The sequence below is a fragment of the Quercus suber genome, unplaced genomic scaffold, assembly GCF_002906115.3.
Source record: "Quercus suber isolate HL8 unplaced genomic scaffold, Cork oak 2.0 scaffold_781, whole genome shotgun sequence".
Classification (NCBI taxonomy): Eukaryota; Viridiplantae; Streptophyta; class Magnoliopsida; order Fagales; family Fagaceae; genus Quercus; species Quercus suber.
The window spans coordinates 145204-164781 of NW_027070217.1; the positions used below are offsets into that span (position 1 = coordinate 145204).

General features: G+C 33.7%; 2 protein-coding genes across 2 annotated transcripts; one reads left to right on the forward strand and one right to left on the reverse strand.

Moving 5' to 3' along the window:
* The first annotated feature begins 1310 nt into the window (after positions 1 to 1310).
* Positions 1311 to 10225, forward strand: LOC111999447 (uncharacterized). The gene is made up of 3 exons (XM_065767181.1): positions 1311 to 1494; positions 1583 to 1660; positions 10005 to 10225. The coding sequence occupies exons 1-3, from the start codon at positions 1381 to 1383 to the stop codon at positions 10014 to 10016; spliced, it is 204 nt and encodes a 67-aa protein (XP_065623253.1). The 5' UTR covers positions 1311 to 1380; the 3' UTR covers positions 10017 to 10225.
* Positions 10226 to 16067: 5842 nt separating this feature from the next.
* LOC111999427 (cytochrome b561 and DOMON domain-containing protein At3g25290) lies at positions 16068 to 19231 on the reverse strand. Its single transcript, XM_024031553.2, is given in 4 exon segments — positions 16068 to 16680; positions 17231 to 17485; positions 18458 to 18672; positions 18675 to 19231. Coding segments are annotated over 4 exon segments (1167 nt in total). The 5' UTR covers positions 19075 to 19231; the 3' UTR covers positions 16068 to 16383.
* Between the last annotated feature and the right edge of the window lie 347 nt (positions 19232 to 19578).

A 19578-nucleotide genomic window follows, 5' to 3' on the forward strand; every position in this document is an offset into this window, starting at 1 on the left:
TACTATCACTTATGCAAATGTAACATTACTCGACATTTTTTGTTTTTTATTTCTAGTGCTGATTAGAAGACTGAGTCTCACATTTGCATATGTGGTATAGTTTCATTGGTTGAGATAATTTCTCAAATTTTAGACAATCTTGTTAAAAAAAGAAAGGAAAAAAGAAAAAAGAAAAAGAGAAAAAATCCCGCAAAACCAAAACAAAAGAGAAGTATTGAAAATTAGAATGTGCCTTGTTTCTGAAAAAAAAAGAAAAAAGAAAAAAAAAGAATGGGCCTCATTCGGCTGTAGACAGTAGACTGCACTTATAGGCCCATTAAATTAATCGTCTTCTTCAATCTCTCTCATTCTGTGATTTGAAAAAACAAAAGCATCCTGGTCTCTCATAAGTCTAAGCAAACCAACACTAATGACAAACAAGGAGAAGACATTAAAACCACTTGGATTAATGTTCGTGGGTAAACCAATAGAATATATATTTTTAATTAATTGATTAGTTTGAGGTGATATTTTATGATTACTAGTAGGAGTGTTCGTGGTACAGTTTGATGCGGTTTTGGACCATTTTTAGCACTGCACTTTGCGGTGTTTTTTGGCCAAAATTATCACCGCATCGCATTCTTAGTTTGTGGTTATATGTGCGGTGTAGTGTGGTTCGATGAGGTGTACGATGTGTGTTTTGGGCTTGTATATTTTTTCAGAGATGTTCAATTACTAGTTTACTATTAATAACCATAATAATATGATAGTAAAAGTAAGTTTCAAAAACAATATATCATGTGTAACAAAAAAAGTAGATTAACAGCGAACTAAAAGTACCGCATATATATAAAAAAAAAAAAAAAATCCATGGCAATAAACCATACACAATTATATATGTTAAACAAATATAATTTGTAACACAAAAATGTTTAACAAGTAACAACTAAAAGGTCCATAACAGTGCACTATAAAATACTATCACTTATGCAAATGTAACATTACTCGACATTTTTTGTTTTTTATTTCTAGTGCTGATTAGAAGACTGAGTCTCACATTTGCATATGTGGTATAGTTTCATTGGTTGAGATAATTTCTCAAATTTTAGACAATCTTGTTAAAAAAAGAAAGGAAAAAAGAAAAAAGAAAAAGAGAAAAAATCCCGCAAAACCAAAACAAAAGAGAAGTATTGAAAATTAGAATGTGCCCTGTTTCTGAAAAAAAAAGAAAAAAGAAAAAAAAAGAATGGGCCTCATTCGGCTGTAGACAGTAGACTGCACTTATAGGCCCATTAAATTAATCGTCTTCTTCAATCTCTCTCATTCTGTGATTTGAAAAAACAAAAGCGAAGGAATAGCAAAGCAAAGAAAAAAAAAAAAAAAAAAAAGGAGGAGAAGAAGATGATGAGGACTCGATTGGTGTGGTTGGGTCTAGGATTTTCAGTTACAGGAGCCGCAATTTCCCAGTTCATCTGGAGAGACTTGTGGGTCGATCGCTATGCTCTTCTCTCTGATGTAAGTAGAACTACTAACCCACTAACCAACCACACACCCTTATCAATTATATTCAACTCTAAGTGGGTGTCTTTTTTTTTTTGGGTAGGTGAAAAAACTTGATGCTCTGCAAGCCAGAGTGTCGGAGCTTGAGTCACTCTCTTATCCCAAATCAAATCCGGGTCAGGTAATTTTCTCTACTGTTTATTACTTTTGAACTTATATATCAATTTTTCCTTATCTGGGTTTTCATTAGAATTTTATTTTATTTAAGTCAAATATAAAAAGGATAGTACTTTCATCCAAACTAGTTTGAAAGAAAGTTCAAATGAGCATAAGTAGTCATGCAACTTTGTATGTAAATAATTGTATGTAAAAAGAGTGAATGTAGCTTGAACAAGTGCATAACGTGTTAGTACTAAACGGGCACTTAATGCTTCGTCTCACTAGAATTTGACGTGGACGATTTTATGAATCACAACATAAAGCCCTGACCAATTACATTTTTATTATTGAGCTCTTTGTTTTACAATGTACCCATTAAATGGTATATATAGAAGGCTAATCCTAGACTAACTGTAAGGTTGCAGTAGTATAGTTAGGATTACGTGTACAATTAGGACCGTAACTCTTGGTATGTTTCAACAGGGGTAATACAATGAATCTGGGCCCCAAAGTTGTATCTCTAACAATGTTTGTAGAAATTTATCTTGGTATTGAGAGTATGGTTTTAGTTAGGGTAGAATGGAGGAACTTAATAAATGTCATCAACCCCAATTAGTTGAAGAAGGATCCCTACACCAATCCTAAAGGCTTAGTTGATTTGAGGTTTTGTGATTTCATTTTCATTGTCAATCTTTGCATTTGCTTCAATAGAGTGGTTTCACAATAACCATACTGTTTAGCATGCTTGTTGCAGTTCTAATTCTATGGAGTAAATGCCTATGAATGTGCACAGTTAAGGATATGAATTGTTGCTTCAATATGAAAAGAAACGAATGAAGTTGGCCAGCATACTTCATATGAAAAAATTTGGCTAAGATGAAATGGTGACGTAGTCGCAAACGTTGGGTTATTTGATTGCATCCTTTAAAGTTCATAGGAGCATACTATCACCTTGTTAAGCTCATGAAATTGTGCTATGGATCATCGTTTTTCTGTAATTAGACAGAAGTATTTATATTTTATTGCATTGTGCTTCAGTTAGTGAAGCCTCAACCCTTAGGATATCACCATTGGTACCCGGTTTGAGATTTTTTAGTAACATCATCATGTCATTATCATACTTGAACCCAATTAGCTTTAATATCAAGACTGTAACTCAATACTTCTAAGTTGCAATAATGACACATATAATCAGCTCCAAGAATTTTATAATTTATCATAATATCAGTAAACTCTGTCTATGTTTCTGTTTAGTGTTGAATATTTGTTCATAGCTGGTCCCAAACCTAGAAAAGGGAGTAAGGTTCTGGTAGGTTGATGGACAACATAGAATTTAGTCTTTTTTATGGCCAAGAGCTCTAGTTTGACTGGCACCTCCTCCCCTAGTTGGTGGAGGGTAAGGTCATGGATTTAATACCCATTGGGTGCTTGTGTAACTTACCTGTCAAAAAAGTTTTAGTCACCTTATTGTGAATGGATCCACTAGAATTTCAATTATGGGGGTAACAAAGAGTATGAATTTTTGTAGTTTTCTTATTGGGACTAAGGCTTGGTTCTCATTTTTGAGTTATTATAATGCGAGTAGGTTTATAATCACAGTTGAAATAATTTGAATATCTTAATATCCACTTCAAAGCGCCATATCTTTGAAAGGCAATGTAAATGCAAGTGTGTACGTTGTCTAGTTTATCAAAAATAATTAAATTGTGAGTTTTCATGTTGGGTTTAATTTTACTTGTTAAATCACTTTCATGTTTCTGTGTAATTGATTCTTTGACCTGATGCTTAACATTTGATCCCAGGATTCTAAAATTTATCAAATTCATGTTCTCTAATTTCTTGTATTCTACGTATTGATAATATACATAGTTGGTTTTTGAATCCTAGTTCCTTGCAATGTTGGTCAAACTTTCACTGCCTAAGAGTATGCATGATTTTGTCCAATGTCATTTGGAATATAGTGTGAATAATAGATTTCTAGCAGTGTAATGCTACAATAGATCATTCTCTTATTAGCTCTCTAGAAATATATTTGAAAGCAACTGCTTGACAAGAGCAGAATTGCAAGAGGTAAGGCAGTGTTGCATCAAGAGACATGATTGTGTAGAATGACAAAAGACCTTTTGTAAGGGAAAGGGAAAATTAAAAAGGCAGGGAGGGCGGGGGATGGGGGAGAGTAAAACACAATTATTGACACATTATCAGTCTTATTCTCTATATTGACATGGTCCTCCCTTTTTCAATGTGGAGTCAATGCAATGGCAAAGAATAGGGGCACCACCAAATGAGGAAGATCATTAGAACACAAAATAAATTATTACTGTTATATTTATTCTATGCAGCCATGGAAGATTTATTGTTAAAGGTTGAATTATAAATATTATAGGGTTATAATGGTTTTAATTTTACAAGTTATTGTTAGTTTGTAATCGGTGGCAGAACTGTAAGCTCTGCAATTCCTGTGAGTTTAGGTTATTTTGGTAAATTAGGTAGTCTAGAATTATTGAGTAGATTCTAACTATCTTATTTTTATTTCCTTTGTGTAATTAGACTTTTATTACCGTATTAGGTTTTTAGTGTACTAGTCTAAGTAGGAGTCCCAATGCTCCTTGTATGAGAAAGAGTCCTTACATATTTGTGATCAAAGTACTCACAATGGATTGGGAGTTTATTACTACCTTCTTTTTCTTTTTCTGTCACTCCATTAGTCTTCCTGTTTTCACAGTTGCTGTTCACAGCGTGTGGACAAATTCAATCTCAATTTCTTCTCTTGTTTGTAACCCTAAATTAAACATTTTCCCTTCCCTACCAAACCCTAGTCTTTCTTGGATCCTAAATTTCTTCTAAAGTTAAATGCTAAACCACAAATTCTCCACAGGCAAATGCAGATAGATTTCTCCAATCTTTCCTATGTGTACCTTTTAGCGGCAAATCCAATTCCAAAATAAGATCTTAAAATTCCATCATTGTTGATGTAAACGCTTTGCATCCAGATCTTTCACTCAAAAACTGAATCACAATAAAATTCCTAGCTAAACAACTTCCATTTGTCAAAGGCTTCTCACAATTCCTACTGCAAACCAACTCTCAGTTTAATGTCATTTGAGCCGTAAACTACATTTAATGCTCATAAAAAACAATCTTCACCATTAGGGTACAAACAAAAGACTGAGAAAACCCCTATTGCAACTTCTATCTTCTCAACCACTCTCTTATCCCACGTTAAAAGAACACACTCAGCGGCCCCAACTGCTGCATGAGCCTTTCATTCCACACAAGGACTGCTTCATGAGCCCCTGTGGTTTATTTTTGTCAGACCACAATCCACATCCCCCTTTCATTCCATCAACAATCTTCTCACCGCTAATTTCTTACCTAGATTATTCACCCCTGTACAATTCATGAAATCAACCTCAGCTTCATTTTGGACAAAGCAACAGCCTAGGGATCTTTGGGGCTCTTCTACTACCACCCTCCCTCCAAGCACCATAGTTAACAGAGGACACTGGGCTTCACAACTGCCTATTGCCTATCACAAGCTTGAAGCTCCTTGCTTGGGGAGCCTCAAAAAAAGCCATCATTTGATCCTCAAATTCCTCAATTGAGACATCCATAAATCTACTAAAGCCTTTGACACGTTTTATTAGCCAATCAAATACTTCCTCTCTTTCATTAACATTTAGTGGATCAAATTCATATGGTTCCTAAGAAACAGGTCTGGTTCCTTCCCCTCCCCCAAAATAACTTCACCAAAGGGCACTAATTAACCACCAAGCACATGCGCATAATTGAAATTTTTTCCACTTTGAGCAATATTCTTTCCAACAATTTTTGTTTCAGTATACCACTGCACTTCCATCATCAATAAGTCAGAGTGAACAAGTGAAAGCATAACTTTCAAGACCCCACATCCCCATTTAACAGGTTCCTCCTTAAAACAACTCACCACATCTACCTTCAGGAGGACGCTAGCCCCCACTTCTGTAGAATTGGGCAAGAAAAAATTTCTTGATTTGGGACCAACACCAGTCCCCTTCCTCACATTGCTCACTTAATCAAGCTTCTCACCTTCTACAGATTTCCCACCTTTTTTGCGTCCTCTATATTGGAGTATTACTTTTATAAATCCTTATCTGGAAGCACTTGGGATTTGAAAGGCTGACCTTCTTCATGGGAATTTTCCCTATTCCTTGTTCTGGAATTTCCTTGACATGTAGAGATACTTCTACTTTGTTCTCATCTCAACTATTACTTTCAACCTCCCACTGGATTAAGTTGGTCTCCAATGCCTTAGGTAGTCATTGGTACTGTTGGGTCTTTCATGACTTCTTTGGCTTCCACTGAGGGTTTTCTTCTTCCCTTTACTATCAATAATTACATGGAGCATTTTAGTAAAATTTGAATACGAAAAAAAAAATTCCCACTGCTATGATCATGCCTTTTATTTTTATTTTTTGATACTCGGATAAATAAGACAAAAGTTCAGGAAGTTTTAAAACAAAATTGCTTGTGGCTTAAATCCTGTAGTTCCTGTGATCATCACCTCTGATTACTCCTGTTTTGATACTGTATGGCATGAGACGCAGTGGTCTCTAACAGGCTCTAACTCCACCAATGATGCTCCTCCTCCCTTCTTCCAGTAGCAAGCCATATGGTTATACCAATTAGATCTTCCTAATGTAACATGAATTTGTCGTCCCCACTGGCTTGTTGACAAACCATTGACCCTCTTCTCTTGGCAATGGCTAGTGTTGAATTTAGACCTGATTTCATTGCCTGAACCTTTCCTCTAAACTGCAAGCCATCACTGGACAAAAATTGAGTTCACATCCAACTGAGCTGGTATGCCTTTTGGGATGCAAATATAACAATGTGAGCCTAACGTAGAACTTCGTAAGAAGAAAAATAAAGATTAAACCACTTATCAAAAAAAGAAAAATAAAGATTAAACCTAGCAGTCAAAACCTTGGCTTGCTTGGAGGTAGCACAAACAAAAGAAAAGTACTATAAGTCAACGCCTAGTCTTGATTGGAGCTGGGACCAGACCATGGAGACAATTTCAATAGAAACTTTATTCATCAAAATAATCTCTCATAATAGGAGTACAATAGTTTGCTTCTATAGACTACTAAACCCAAATTCAAATTGACATAGGAAAGGCTACTTATTAAATTATGAAAATAACCTTGAATCTAATAAAATAAACTACTAGGTCCTAATATAAAATGCAATTTACCAATAAGAGCACAGGTGATTTGCAAAATATTATAGAACTAAATTAAAATAAATATCTCTATGTGCCTCCCGCATCAGAACAATTCTGAAAATTTAGGAACCTACCACTGCCATTTTCATAGTGAATAACATTAGTGAGCCCTTCACCCATTGCATACATGCTGGAGAACGATTTGATGCTCCAATCCTTTGCTGCCTGTTCCACATTACTTGTAACACATCTCAAATCCTTCCAATCCAATCCAAACTGAGCCCATGTATCATCATGCCTCAAGAATCTGATGAGGGTCAATTCTAAAACCTTTAACTTGGACCTCGAACGTCTTCAAATCAATCTTGATTAGGATCATGCCAAATTCAGCAGAATAATCGAGGAAGCTTTGAGAGAAAATAAAGTGCAAAATGAATTTGGTGTGGATTGTGTTTGATGTATGGTGTTTCTACTTTCCAGCAAGTTATGTAGTCTATTTAGGCGATTCACATGAGTGCCAATGTGGCTCTAATGATGGAGAGAGGTTGTTTCATTGGTGGTATGGGTCAAAAATCAATTGAAAACTTTCTGATTTTCTACAATCTCTTAGCTTTAGTTCTTGAGTTATATGTATTTGTTCATGTTTAGATTGTTCATCATCGTCAACATGATGTTCTTCTATTTCAATAAAATTCCTATTACCTATATAAATAAAAAAATCGATAGAAAACTTATTGCCCTAACACTTTATTTTTCCTGGCGAAATGCAGCAGCCATTACCATGTATATGGTATTAGATTTTAAGTGTGTAGATAAACCTTTTTAGAATATACTTTTGAATCCTTAAGTTCCATATGCTGGCCGGTGTTGTAGGATTTTTTTTTTTTTTTTGATTGGTAACTACACACGAACCTAGGGGTCTTGAACCACAACCTCACAATTTACCCTACTCTTACAAGGGAAGAAGATGCCATTTGAGCTAAAGATCATTGGCATAGGCCAGTGTTGTGGTTGAAGTCTTTACTTACACTTATTCTGTAAATTCAAGTTAACTGAGATGCTTTGGAGTACTAGAATTGTGTGATGCAAATGAACCCTCTTGTGTGATGCCTAGGCTCATCCTTCTTTGATTTTTGACAAATTATATATCCTTAAAACCTTGCAAATCTTGATGGCTCTCCTTTAGATCCCTAACATCCCTATGGCAAAAACCTTAACTCGCTTTATTTGCAGTTTAAAATAATTTAGGTAAGTTAAACCAACTTACATTGAGGTTTTTACGGAATAACATTCCTTTCTTAAGGTTTGTATAAATGCAATAGATAAGTCCATGTCGTCCCATGTCATGACTTAATTCCTTAATGGAATAGTCCATTTAAAAAATAAAAATACAAAAGATTCCTACTCATTTATACAAACTTCAAGTGGGAGTGCCATTTTGTCCATAGTTTTGGTATGATATATATATATATATATTAAAGGCCTAAAGGGTATATTTAATTAGGAAGTCATGCATAAAATTATCTGCCACATTTATACAAACCTCAAGGGGGTGTCATTTTGTTCGTAGTTTGAGGTGGAATGTCATTTGTGAAATCTCAATTTGGAGTATTGGTAATATTTAAACTTGAGGGTGAAGAAAAGTTGGAGACAAAGTTTATTTAGGGTGAATGATGGTATTTAAAGGAGAAGTACCACCCACAAATGAGTAAGAAGAGCTTTGCGGCACTTACCAGTATCCATCTTTTGCTTTTTGTAGCCATCACTAACTTGGGGTCACCGTGACTTTAAAGAAATGGAGAGAGAAGAATAATGATGGTTGCATGTGTGAGTGTTTAAATTCTTTTCAAGTCAAGTAATAACTCTTATGACTTTTAATAATGTAGCTTCCATGTCTTTGGATGGAGTATTTGTTTTTTCCCCACTTTTGTTGATGTGGGCTCTAATCTTGATATGGGAGACGCGGAGACAATTTTATTTTAAGAGTCAATTGTAATTTTTATTGATTTATAATATTTCCGGGAGTCAAGGATACTTTTGTAATTCTGATTTCTTAAGTCAAATCAGAATTTGGTTTTAGTCCTATTAGTCTATATAAGCACGTTATCATGCTCATACAAAGAGTTTACAGTTTGAGTAATAAAATTATTCTTTAGAATTTTCCTTCAATAACTCGATGCTGGTTCTAGGCACCTTAGTTGCGGGTTCCTAGGTCTATTATTCAATTTTGTTGTTTCATAAATTTTGGATGTCTAATATCAAGTTTAGGTGCTACTCTTCAATCTAATAAAGCATTACTTGGCACTATAAACTTTTGCAATCATTTTTCAGAAAATAATGGTAATCTTATAATGAAAGAAGTGTTTAATAAGTGTATTGGTTGTGAAATATACCCGGATCAATGTTTTAATTCACATCTCCATGTTTTAGATGTCCTCCCTTTTAGCATAGTCTGAGTGGTTGGTATGATATTATGATATGCTTCAATCTTACTTCCATATCATATGGTTTGTGATTTCTTTTCTTCAACAAGGTATTATTGGAGGTTTAGGCAGGTATTAGGACACACGAGCTGTAACTTGGATTGAGATCTAGTACAATATGCAATACCTTCTTAATAGTTCAGATCAAAAGTTGAAAAGTTTATTTTTGATATCAAATCATTGGATTAAAAAGGTAAAAAAGTCGAAAGTTAAAAAATTTGAAAAAGTGGAAATGATATGAGAGGGATTGCATGGTGCAATAGCTATTGCACCAAATCTCAATCCCTGTAACTTAGTGTAATAAAAGCAAATAGTCAGACTAGGTACTTTTGCTTTAATCCAATCAGAATAAATAATTTTGACAACTTTGGACCCGTGGCCATATATTTAAAGAAATAAACTTTTCATTTTTTTGTTATATCATTATCAAGTTTGGTGGAATTTGATCCAACCAATTTGGTCATCAATCTATTCATGGATAGCTCTGTGACTTGTCTGTGTCTCACTCTTGGAGACGACAATGATTTGTGTTTCTGCTGTCCTTAGATTACCTTGTGTGTTTGTGTGTGTGTGAGTGTGTGTGTGAAAGAGAGATGTTTTAGAATTGTTTTCTTGTATGTTCTCCATTTATTTATGTAGAAGTGTTTTAATAACTGCATTCTCCTCTGTTTTGGCAGGCTGAAGGCTAGCTTTAAATCACGCTGAGATGATTTTCATACATTCTAGCATGACTTGTTTGTTGGGTTTCTTGCGATAAGTTGAAGATTGTTTCTCATGGGAATCTTTATGTACGATAAGAGGTGACCTAGAAATCTTCACATGCCTGTCTTACTATTATCTTTCTGCCTTGGAAAAGTTAAAAGGCTCAAGGTTAAAAATTTTCTTTTTTGCTGTGCCATTTCCACATACTTTACACACTGATTGCTACTATGTTCATCTTCCCTGTTTTGATGAACAACTACAATTACATTTATAAGTGGCGTTTGTTCTGGAGGGGTATGAACAATTTGATGAATCCTTTCAGTGATGCAGGATCCTTATATTCGGCACCCCATGACTACATCTAACTTAAAATTTAAGTTGGTTAAGGGTGTATATATATATATATATATATTAGGTTTTTTGTGTTTGGGGTGTTATAGATTAGGGCGGAATAATCTGAGTGAAGGGCCTGAAAGCTGAGATACAACAAACAGCTAGTAAAGGGAAATAACGGCTTCATATATCTAAATGGTGTGTTTGGATGGCAGGATTCGGACATGTAGGTTTGGATTTGGGGGATTGAAATTTAAATACTTTGTTTGGATATTTTAAAAGAAGTCAAAGATTTGCATTTAACAAATCCACCAAAGATTTTAAAACTTTTAAAATCAACGAATTTGAAATGATATCTAAAATCAATTAATTAAAAATCATGGCATTTTAATTATATTAATTTAATATACAAATCCAAATTCAAATTCAAGTTTTCAACACGACCTAAATATTTTCCACACATCATCACAATCCCACTAGCATAAGTAATGTTAGCGATTAATGATAAGTAATCTCACAGAAAATACTTGTATACTTATCATCTATGGGTGATTGAACTATTGACCTGATATCAACAAATAGGATTATAGGAAAGATGAGTTTTTCATATGTTGTGCATAAATTGTACATCAAAATCTTTTACTGAATTGACAAACATTTCATTATTTCAAGATATAATATTTTAGTTCCTCAAAAAAAAAAAAAAAAATTTATTTTTAATTAAAGTCTGCAAATTTATTATTCAGAATAAATAAGTACGGATTTGGATCCTGTGCAATATCAATTACTCTGCTTCCTCTTACATAAATTTTTATCATTTTTAATTTTTAACTTTTTAACTATTTTTAAACTTTTTGTATTTAATGGTTGAGATTGAAAATTGCTTTTTTTAATTTTCAATCTCAACTATCTATTATTATTGCTTAAGGTGCAATACTCTAAATATTGCACTTAGTCTCAATCTGAAAAGTATTACACTTGGTAAATTTACAGCATGTGCTGGTGCTTTAAAGCATGTAGTGTTGCTATCTATTCCAAAGGACACAATATGATATTTCTCAAAAGTTAAAACGATCTTTACAACGGTCCAATGGGTCACAGACGCTATTAATGCAGAGGCCTAATCAAATGCATCCTACTCGTCTCAAACTCTATTTCTTTTCAAATTAATCAAATAATTATTTATAAGTTATTCATTTTATGTTATGGGACCTGTTCGCCGCTTTCCCTAACATTGCTGATTGCTTCACCTCTACTCTTTTTTTTTTTTCTTTTTTTTTTTTAAATTAAAATTATTGGTTACACCCATCAATCACTACTTAATATAAAAATTCTTTGGCATTTTTCTAAACAATTTGTATAAAAAAAGTAATATCAAGATAAATTATGAGTTGTATACAATAGAAGAAACGATAAGAGATTTTATTAGTGTGTGCTCTTAAGGCATATAGTAATAAACCATTTTAGGAAAAATTTTATGAAAAAGTGATTTACTGTTTTTATAGCTTTTTCAATTTTTTATAAAAAATTTTCTAAAATAGATGATTAATGCATACCCTAAGAGCATACATTAACTGAACCCTTCAAGATATATAGGTAAGTTAGTATTGGAATTTTTTTTTTAGCATACACAGATTTAACGGCTATTTATGCCCTTATTAAATAGCCTCAAGTTTTTGCTCATTTATTTATTTTATCCTTTGTCTTTAAATTTTTGGGTCTTGCTTTATTATTATTATTATTATTATTATTTATGGAAGCTTTCTAAATGATACATCAACATCTAAGACAAACCAAAACTTAGAGAGAGAAGGCAGTGCCTTCAAGGCACAGAACAATGAAAAGTGGTGGGCTAATACTTAGCTATTGATCTTTTGCAAAGTGTACTGCTAAAACTAGTTTGATCATCTGCTTGTGATATTTGACTTGGGAAAAAAAACCATTATTTTCAGGTCTTCATTGTTCCTAGCAAGAATTAAGGAATATGGACCACAAGCCCACAATATGAGAGATCTGTGACAGAGTAATGAAGTCAGACCCCACTTCTCTTTAATGATCTTTCTTTTTTGTGAACAAAGAAAAAAAAAAATTTTATGTCAATGAAATCATCCCAGCATCACAGTGACATGGGCCATTGTAAACTTACCTTTCAAAAATCAAAGGCCAATCAGTTAATAAACAAAAGTGAAAATGACCTTCTTTTTTAATGAAATAGTAGGGGCCCTTTAAATTTCAGACCAAGCATATATATATATATATATATGTCCTTTTAAAACTAATAATCCTAGCCAAAAAGAATTAAATTTTGTGTAATGGGTTACGTAAAGGGGATATAATTTTTTTCGTATTTCTTTAAACTTCCTTAATGTATGTAAAATCATTCTCAAATCTTTTAATTAATAATAAAATATTTACAAGTTAAGCTAAAAGACAACCACAATCAAAATGTCATTCGAGTAGGTTTACCAAAAGATTTGCTGATTCCATCCAAAAAAAAAAATGTTTTTTTTTTTTTTGAGAATGAAAAAAAAAAAGTTTATTGATTATGTACAAGTACAGATGATTCATGGCCCCCCCGGCCTTTATATTGTTTGTGTTACTATTCATACACATGATTTGTACATAACGTGCATTAATTATTCAAATGCTAACTCCAAATCAAAATGCTTTATTTTCTATAAAAATGGATTTTCAAAACTATTTTACTGTAACAACTCGGGTAAAACCTGCAGGGGTAGGGGTGGGATAGACTGAGGTATTGATGGGTTGGAGTATTTTTCCATCTTTAATAAAGTGAAGTCAGTATGTGAGAGAGAGAGAGAGAGAGAGAGAGAAAGAGAGTATTTTTGGATGTTAAATATAAAAAAATAAAAAATAAAAAAAAAAAATTTATAAATAAGATATGTGTAAAATATATACACATACAAGACTAAGAGAAGCGAGCAAAACCTGTCTCTATTCCGTCCCTTGTTCAAGATGGAAAAAACTTGCTCAAGACAAAGCAAGGTTGAATGAGTGAGGCAGAAAGGAAAATATTTATAATTTCCACTTATGATATCATTGAATTAAACATAAGAAGGTTATATAAATTCATAAGAGAGAACTCATCAATTTGAACCATTTTAGTTATGCTGAATAGCATCATTGATATAATTCTTTTATTAAAAATTGTGATTATAATCTAGATTGAACAATATTTTTTTCAATATTTTACTTTTTCCTAGTTTTTATTTTCATTAAAAAAAATTGTAAAAAGTCAAACTATACTTCTTTTTTGTGGATTACCATTTTATTAGGTTATGTAGAACATGCATTAATTAGTGTCAAAGTGCTTTTCATTTTTTTAAAATATTTATTAACTTCTTTTTGACTCTTTTTACTTGTCATTATCAATTTTCTTATTCTATTTTTTTTTTAATTCAACGTTAGAAACATCAAGAAGGGTTAGCTGAACTCAAATTTTTTTTATTTTTTTGTCCACTTTTGAAGGGACGCTCTCAGCCCTATTATGAGAAAAGTGGCAACCACAAGACTATTTTATCATTGTCTTCCTCTATACACAATTACATATGCTAATTGCTAACACATTGTAGATTGGGTTCACATGTGTAGCTTTAAATATAGACTCAATTGCAGCCGAAGTTCATTCTCCCCTTTTTCTATATGCAAATTGCTAAGGGATTGTTTATTAGGTTCACATGCTCAGCTTTTAATGTACACACTCATTGCAGTGATAAAGCGCCGTGACCCGTGGGCTAGCTAAGGTCAGAGGTCATAATCAAAACTACCCATTTAGCTAAACCGTCATTCAAATACTTTCATGCCTTTTTCTCTAATCTGCCACATAGGTAAACAGTACCTACCTAAGACAATCCCACCAACTTTTCATCCTCTCAATCATATAAACTACACCCTTCCAGAGCATGGTAAATTACAATTGTCTATTTTAGGGGTTAAAATGTATTTATCTTTGCTTTTGGCCAACAATATATTGTATATGTAACTTTCCAAGTCTCTCCTAAGCCTAACCGATGCTTTTGAACTCAAAAGGTCAATTAGGAGTTTGAATCTCCTTATATAAAGGTTTAGAATCTTTAGATTGAGCTTTCTTTAATTTTTTTTTTTTAAAAAAAGCAATAAAAAATGAGTGTTCAATGTTTTTTGAGCATCGGGTGTGTCTAATCCCTCTATCACACACACACATTAGATAATTATATGGTAAAATCTTTTTACTCCAATATACTGGTTAAAAGTTTTAAATTCATTCTCTCGTGAATTTCATGACGTTTGAAAACCACAACCAATCCTTCAAGGTATGATTGAGGCTCCCGTTTAGTTTGAAAGTGAAAACAATTTAACCAAGTGGTCAAAGTAACAGAGAAAAATAGTGAGCAGTGAGAGTCAAAAGGCTCCATCATTAAGGGTGTGAAGAACAATATTTCTATCCCTTAATTACTACTACATAACGTTTTGTTTGTGAGAGGACAAGCTAACAACTGTACTGCAAAAGAAAGGCATCGATGTCCTTCCAAGTAATAAGGACTTAGTCCATGCATCACATGGGAATCCCATAAAGAAAAGCAATGAGATAGAGAAAGCAACAAAAGTTAGAAAGAATAATGAAAATGGAAGCACAAGTATGGGGGGGACCAGGATAAATGCATAGAGTGTGGAACCCTCTCTTTAGGACCCTAAAAAATAAAAATCAAAATAAATACCAATTTGAATATATTTGGTGATTATAAATTTATAATTGAGCTTAGTGTGACTTTAGTGCCAACTTTAGCCAATTTGGGACTCCAGGAGAAAGTTCATCTACCCAATTCTCTTTTGACACTTAATCAGATCCGACAAACTAGAGAAATTTCCCACCAACAAGTTGACAAATTACATCAAATATGTGATCCTCATCCATCATCATATATAGAGCATGTAATAAAGTATGGGTATATATTTGTACAAAAGTGATTAGTCATATAAACACCAAGAGAGATGTCTCTTCGTGGAAGTCATTATCAATAAGATGTCTAGCTCTACTGATATTAACAAATGCATAATAGTGGGGCTGAGCGTGTAAATGGGTAAAGATCCAGGTACTCCCTTTAAAAAGTCCATTACCTGACAGGAGTGGTACCTAATCTTGCTGTCTTAACCTTGTCTTTAGTTTTGTGTGGCCCTTCTTTTCCTTCTTTTTCTTCCTTTGTTTTGATACACAAGTGAAAAGACTCTTAGTCCACATATTTTTCCAGCATTTACTAGATTCAATTCAATTTTGTTTTGAGTTGGCAGTTGAGTCAACTTGGTAGTCAGATTATCTTGAAATAATGAAGAGGAACATTAAAATGTTCACAGAGACAGAATTGGGTGACAGTTATGTGGTGTGGTGTGGTTGGCAATTGTTGTCATTCAGGCTTAAGTTATGAGGTTCAAAGGCACAAGATGGGATTGGGGTGGATTAATATCGTTACTAAAATTTCACAATTGAATTTTGTGTAAGAGAGGTATTGTATACAAAAAAAGATAATGAATCCATCACTTGCCAACTCTTGAAAGTTATCACCATCACATTGCATGAAATCACAGATTTGTTTCCATATTAGAGAGCTTAAAGGTCAAGCAAGACCCTTTTCTAGACTTGATAGAGATAGGATTAAATAGAAAGTGGGAGCAATAAGATTATACATAACTGAAAAAGAAACCACAAATAGGAAAACAAGAATAAATAATTCTCTTTTGAAAATTTTTCAATAATCACACATCCTAGAAAGTTTCATCAACCTAACCACTGAGACACAATAGACACGTATAATTAAAGTCTGAACAATCTCTAAGTATATAATAAATAATAATCCTAGAGAAATCAAGCCATTTTACACAAGCCAAAAGAAATTGGGAAGGAACAGAGAAGGGCTAATGTAGATAAACCTCTTGTGATATCCTAAGTAAGGAGACAAGGATATTACAAACTCAGAATCCGGTATAGGAGAACCACAGCAACAGGTTTAATCCTCAGCATAGTGCCTATTGCCTGTCTTCTCCATTGTTGTATCCGTCGTGGGGCTTGGTGGACTTGCTGGATTTCCTCCTCAAAACTACAATCCAAGTAATTGCTTCCAACAACAAGGAAATGGCACCCAACACAATGAGCACAATAATGTAAGCAGATTTCCATTTCTTTGCAGGCTGCAAAATGTCATAACCCTTGAACAAATTGACGATGCCAAGAATAATAATGGTATATCCAATACCATGGTGGTAGATATTCCAATAAAAGCGGTACTTGTGATCTTTCTTTGGTCTTAAGAACAATGCAAAAATCTGTAAAACCCAAACAAAGAGTTTTCATCAGAAGAAAAAGAAGGAAAAGAAGTGTCACCACAAGTTTCCAAATATATGCTCTCCATTTTGCAACCAACAAGATTCATAAACAAAAAATAAAAATAAAACAACAGTACACAACAAATTTCCAACCCTAAACACTTAACCTACACAATGTATTCGGTACAATAATAAAAAAAACATCAAAATCAAAATAGAAATGATTTTACAAAATTATTTTTAATTACATATATATTTCTAACAGAAAACTACAACATCATTGATAATTCTTTAAGCCCCAACCTAAAAAGTGGATATTGTCCAAGTTCCAATTCAAAATTAACTTTCTCTAATTTATCTTCAAATTTTTTAGCATTTCACATCTTCAACATCCAAAAGCCTCATTAAGTCTTTTTATATTTATATCTCCAATACTCAGAAAAGAGTTTCAGTTTGATAATTATAAGACGCAACAAGTGACAGAATCAGCTAATTACAAGATAGCAAAGAGACACATAAAACAACACTAAGTTTGTGAAAAAAACATTACCTGCACAGTGGCAAGACAAAACAATGCAATTCCGATGTTTCGATGACCCGTGTATATGATTCCTTGTGACTGACCTCCAAGCTTAAGACCAGTTGCCCAGCCAGCCACCCCAATGGCATAAGCAGACACTTGACAAAAAGCATGAAGATAGAACCATGCCGGATCTGCAGACTCAAAAGTCCTCAAGTACCTTGCAATGATAGCTCCAACAGGAAACAGAATGCCCCAACCCACAACATTCAGTATTCCATGAATCTGAAACCCAAAAAGACAAAATAACATTCAACAGTTTGTTGTACCATATCACAAATATGCCTCCATTTTCCTTTACTTACACATGGAAACAACAAACAGAATAAAAAAAAATTAAAAACTAAACAAATAAACAATCAAATGGTACGCCAAGCTCTATATTAAATCCAGTTCCAGTCAAGAATTATAAACAAACAAGAAGTTTTTAATTTTTCAGGGCTTTAATCAATCCAAGACTAATCAACTAAATTTTCTACATCCATCCACTGCAAATTAAAGATAGGTTAAAATTCAATTTAGTTAATTATTAAATCAGTGTTTCAGGTTTTATTTAGGTCAATCAGGTTTTATTTGGGTCAATTTAATCCTCATCAAAACGAGTCAATCTGGTCCTTCCGTCCAATTTGTTAATAAAAAAATCGTTCAAACATTCTTTTTTCACTAAAAATAACTGAAAAAAAAAGGGATTAAACTTAAACAACTTCATTTTCTAACAGATTTGGATGGAATAACAAGATTGATTCATTTTGATAAAGTGATGGACTAAATTCACAAAAATTAAGCCAACAGCCTTGAGGCTCAACTTGGCATCTCCTGGTTCCCACCCCCCAACTATTGAATTATAGAAGAAAAAAAAATCACAAAAATTAAATCTTACGAACTAATCATGTGAAGAAACGGAATTTTACCATAAAAGATAATTTCTTTCCTCAAAAAACCCATTATCTTTTACACATCTTTCTTAAGGAAAAAAGAGAGAGGAAAAAAATTTTCAACTTTTAGACACCCAAAACCTTATCCCACAAACTACACCCAAATATTCCAACTTTTAAACAAACCCAGATGAATCCCACAATTCCCAAACGCATCCACAAACAAATTTCAAATTTCTAACAAAAAATAAAAGGAAAGAGAAACCAATCAAAATTATAAAACCATAAGACACAAAATCAAACAGGTAATAAGAAAACTGACATTTCTATTCTTGGTCCTTGAATCCAGTCCACCAGAGGTAGAGGAAGTCTGGCCAGCAGTCAAATTGAGAGTGGACAAAGAAGCCTTATTGTCTGCACTCATCGCATGTGCATCCGGTACACCATTTGTAACAGATGGCCCCACCTGCCAAACCTGGTTAACAATGTCAGATTTACCAGGGAGCTTCAACTTAGCAAAAAGCGTAATAGTTCCCCTGATTCCTCAGCACTTAGGTCCCAAACCTCAAAGGAAATCTTGGACTCAGAGATAGGACCAATAGAGGTTATGTCGTAGGTTTTAACAGTCATAGCACCACTGAGTTTGAAGGCTATGAGGGCCTGAGCACCAACCATGCCAGTCCCATTTGGGTTTATGGCCCAAGCGACCCAACCGTTGGTGCCTGAAGGCTTAGCTATGAAGGCTATGGAGAGAGATGTATTGGCTGCGTTGTAAGTCCAATGGAGATAAGAGGAGAGGTGAGGGAGGTCTAGGCATTTGGTGTAGAGAGCGTTGTTGGTGAAGGTTTGGGAGGTACAGGTTTGAGAATGAGATGGTGAGATTAGGAGGAGAGAACAGAGGCTGAGAAGAAGAATCACAGAGGATTGATGAGAATCCATTAATGGGGTTTGTGAGAACACAAAGAGAGAGAGAGAGAGAGAGAGAGAAACTAACGGCCACGTTTGGTGAAAGAAATAAGGTTGAGGCTGTGCCTGTGCGTGGGGCCGTGTCTCTGTCCGTGTGAGACGTTTGTGTCTGAATCTGGGCAGGGGGATGTGGGGTATAATATATAGATGGTGAAAATTATATGGGACACTTCCAAGTATAGCCATAGCCCATATAGGAATTTATACTATATATTCTAGTAGGAATTTAAGCCAAATAAGTTTAGGAATATGCCCAATTTTATATACTTAATTAATATGTCAAGCTGCATCTAAACTGGCATTTTTTTCGTGTACAAAGTGCTCAGGAGTTTCAGGGAAAAGAGTTTGAATGACAGAATTAGCATCATATTGCAATTATTTCTAAAAATAAATGTTTAAAAAAAAAAAAAAAACAAGTGAGATGGATTACTTGACGTCTGTGAAATTTGAATAATGATATTTACTATGATTAGTGAA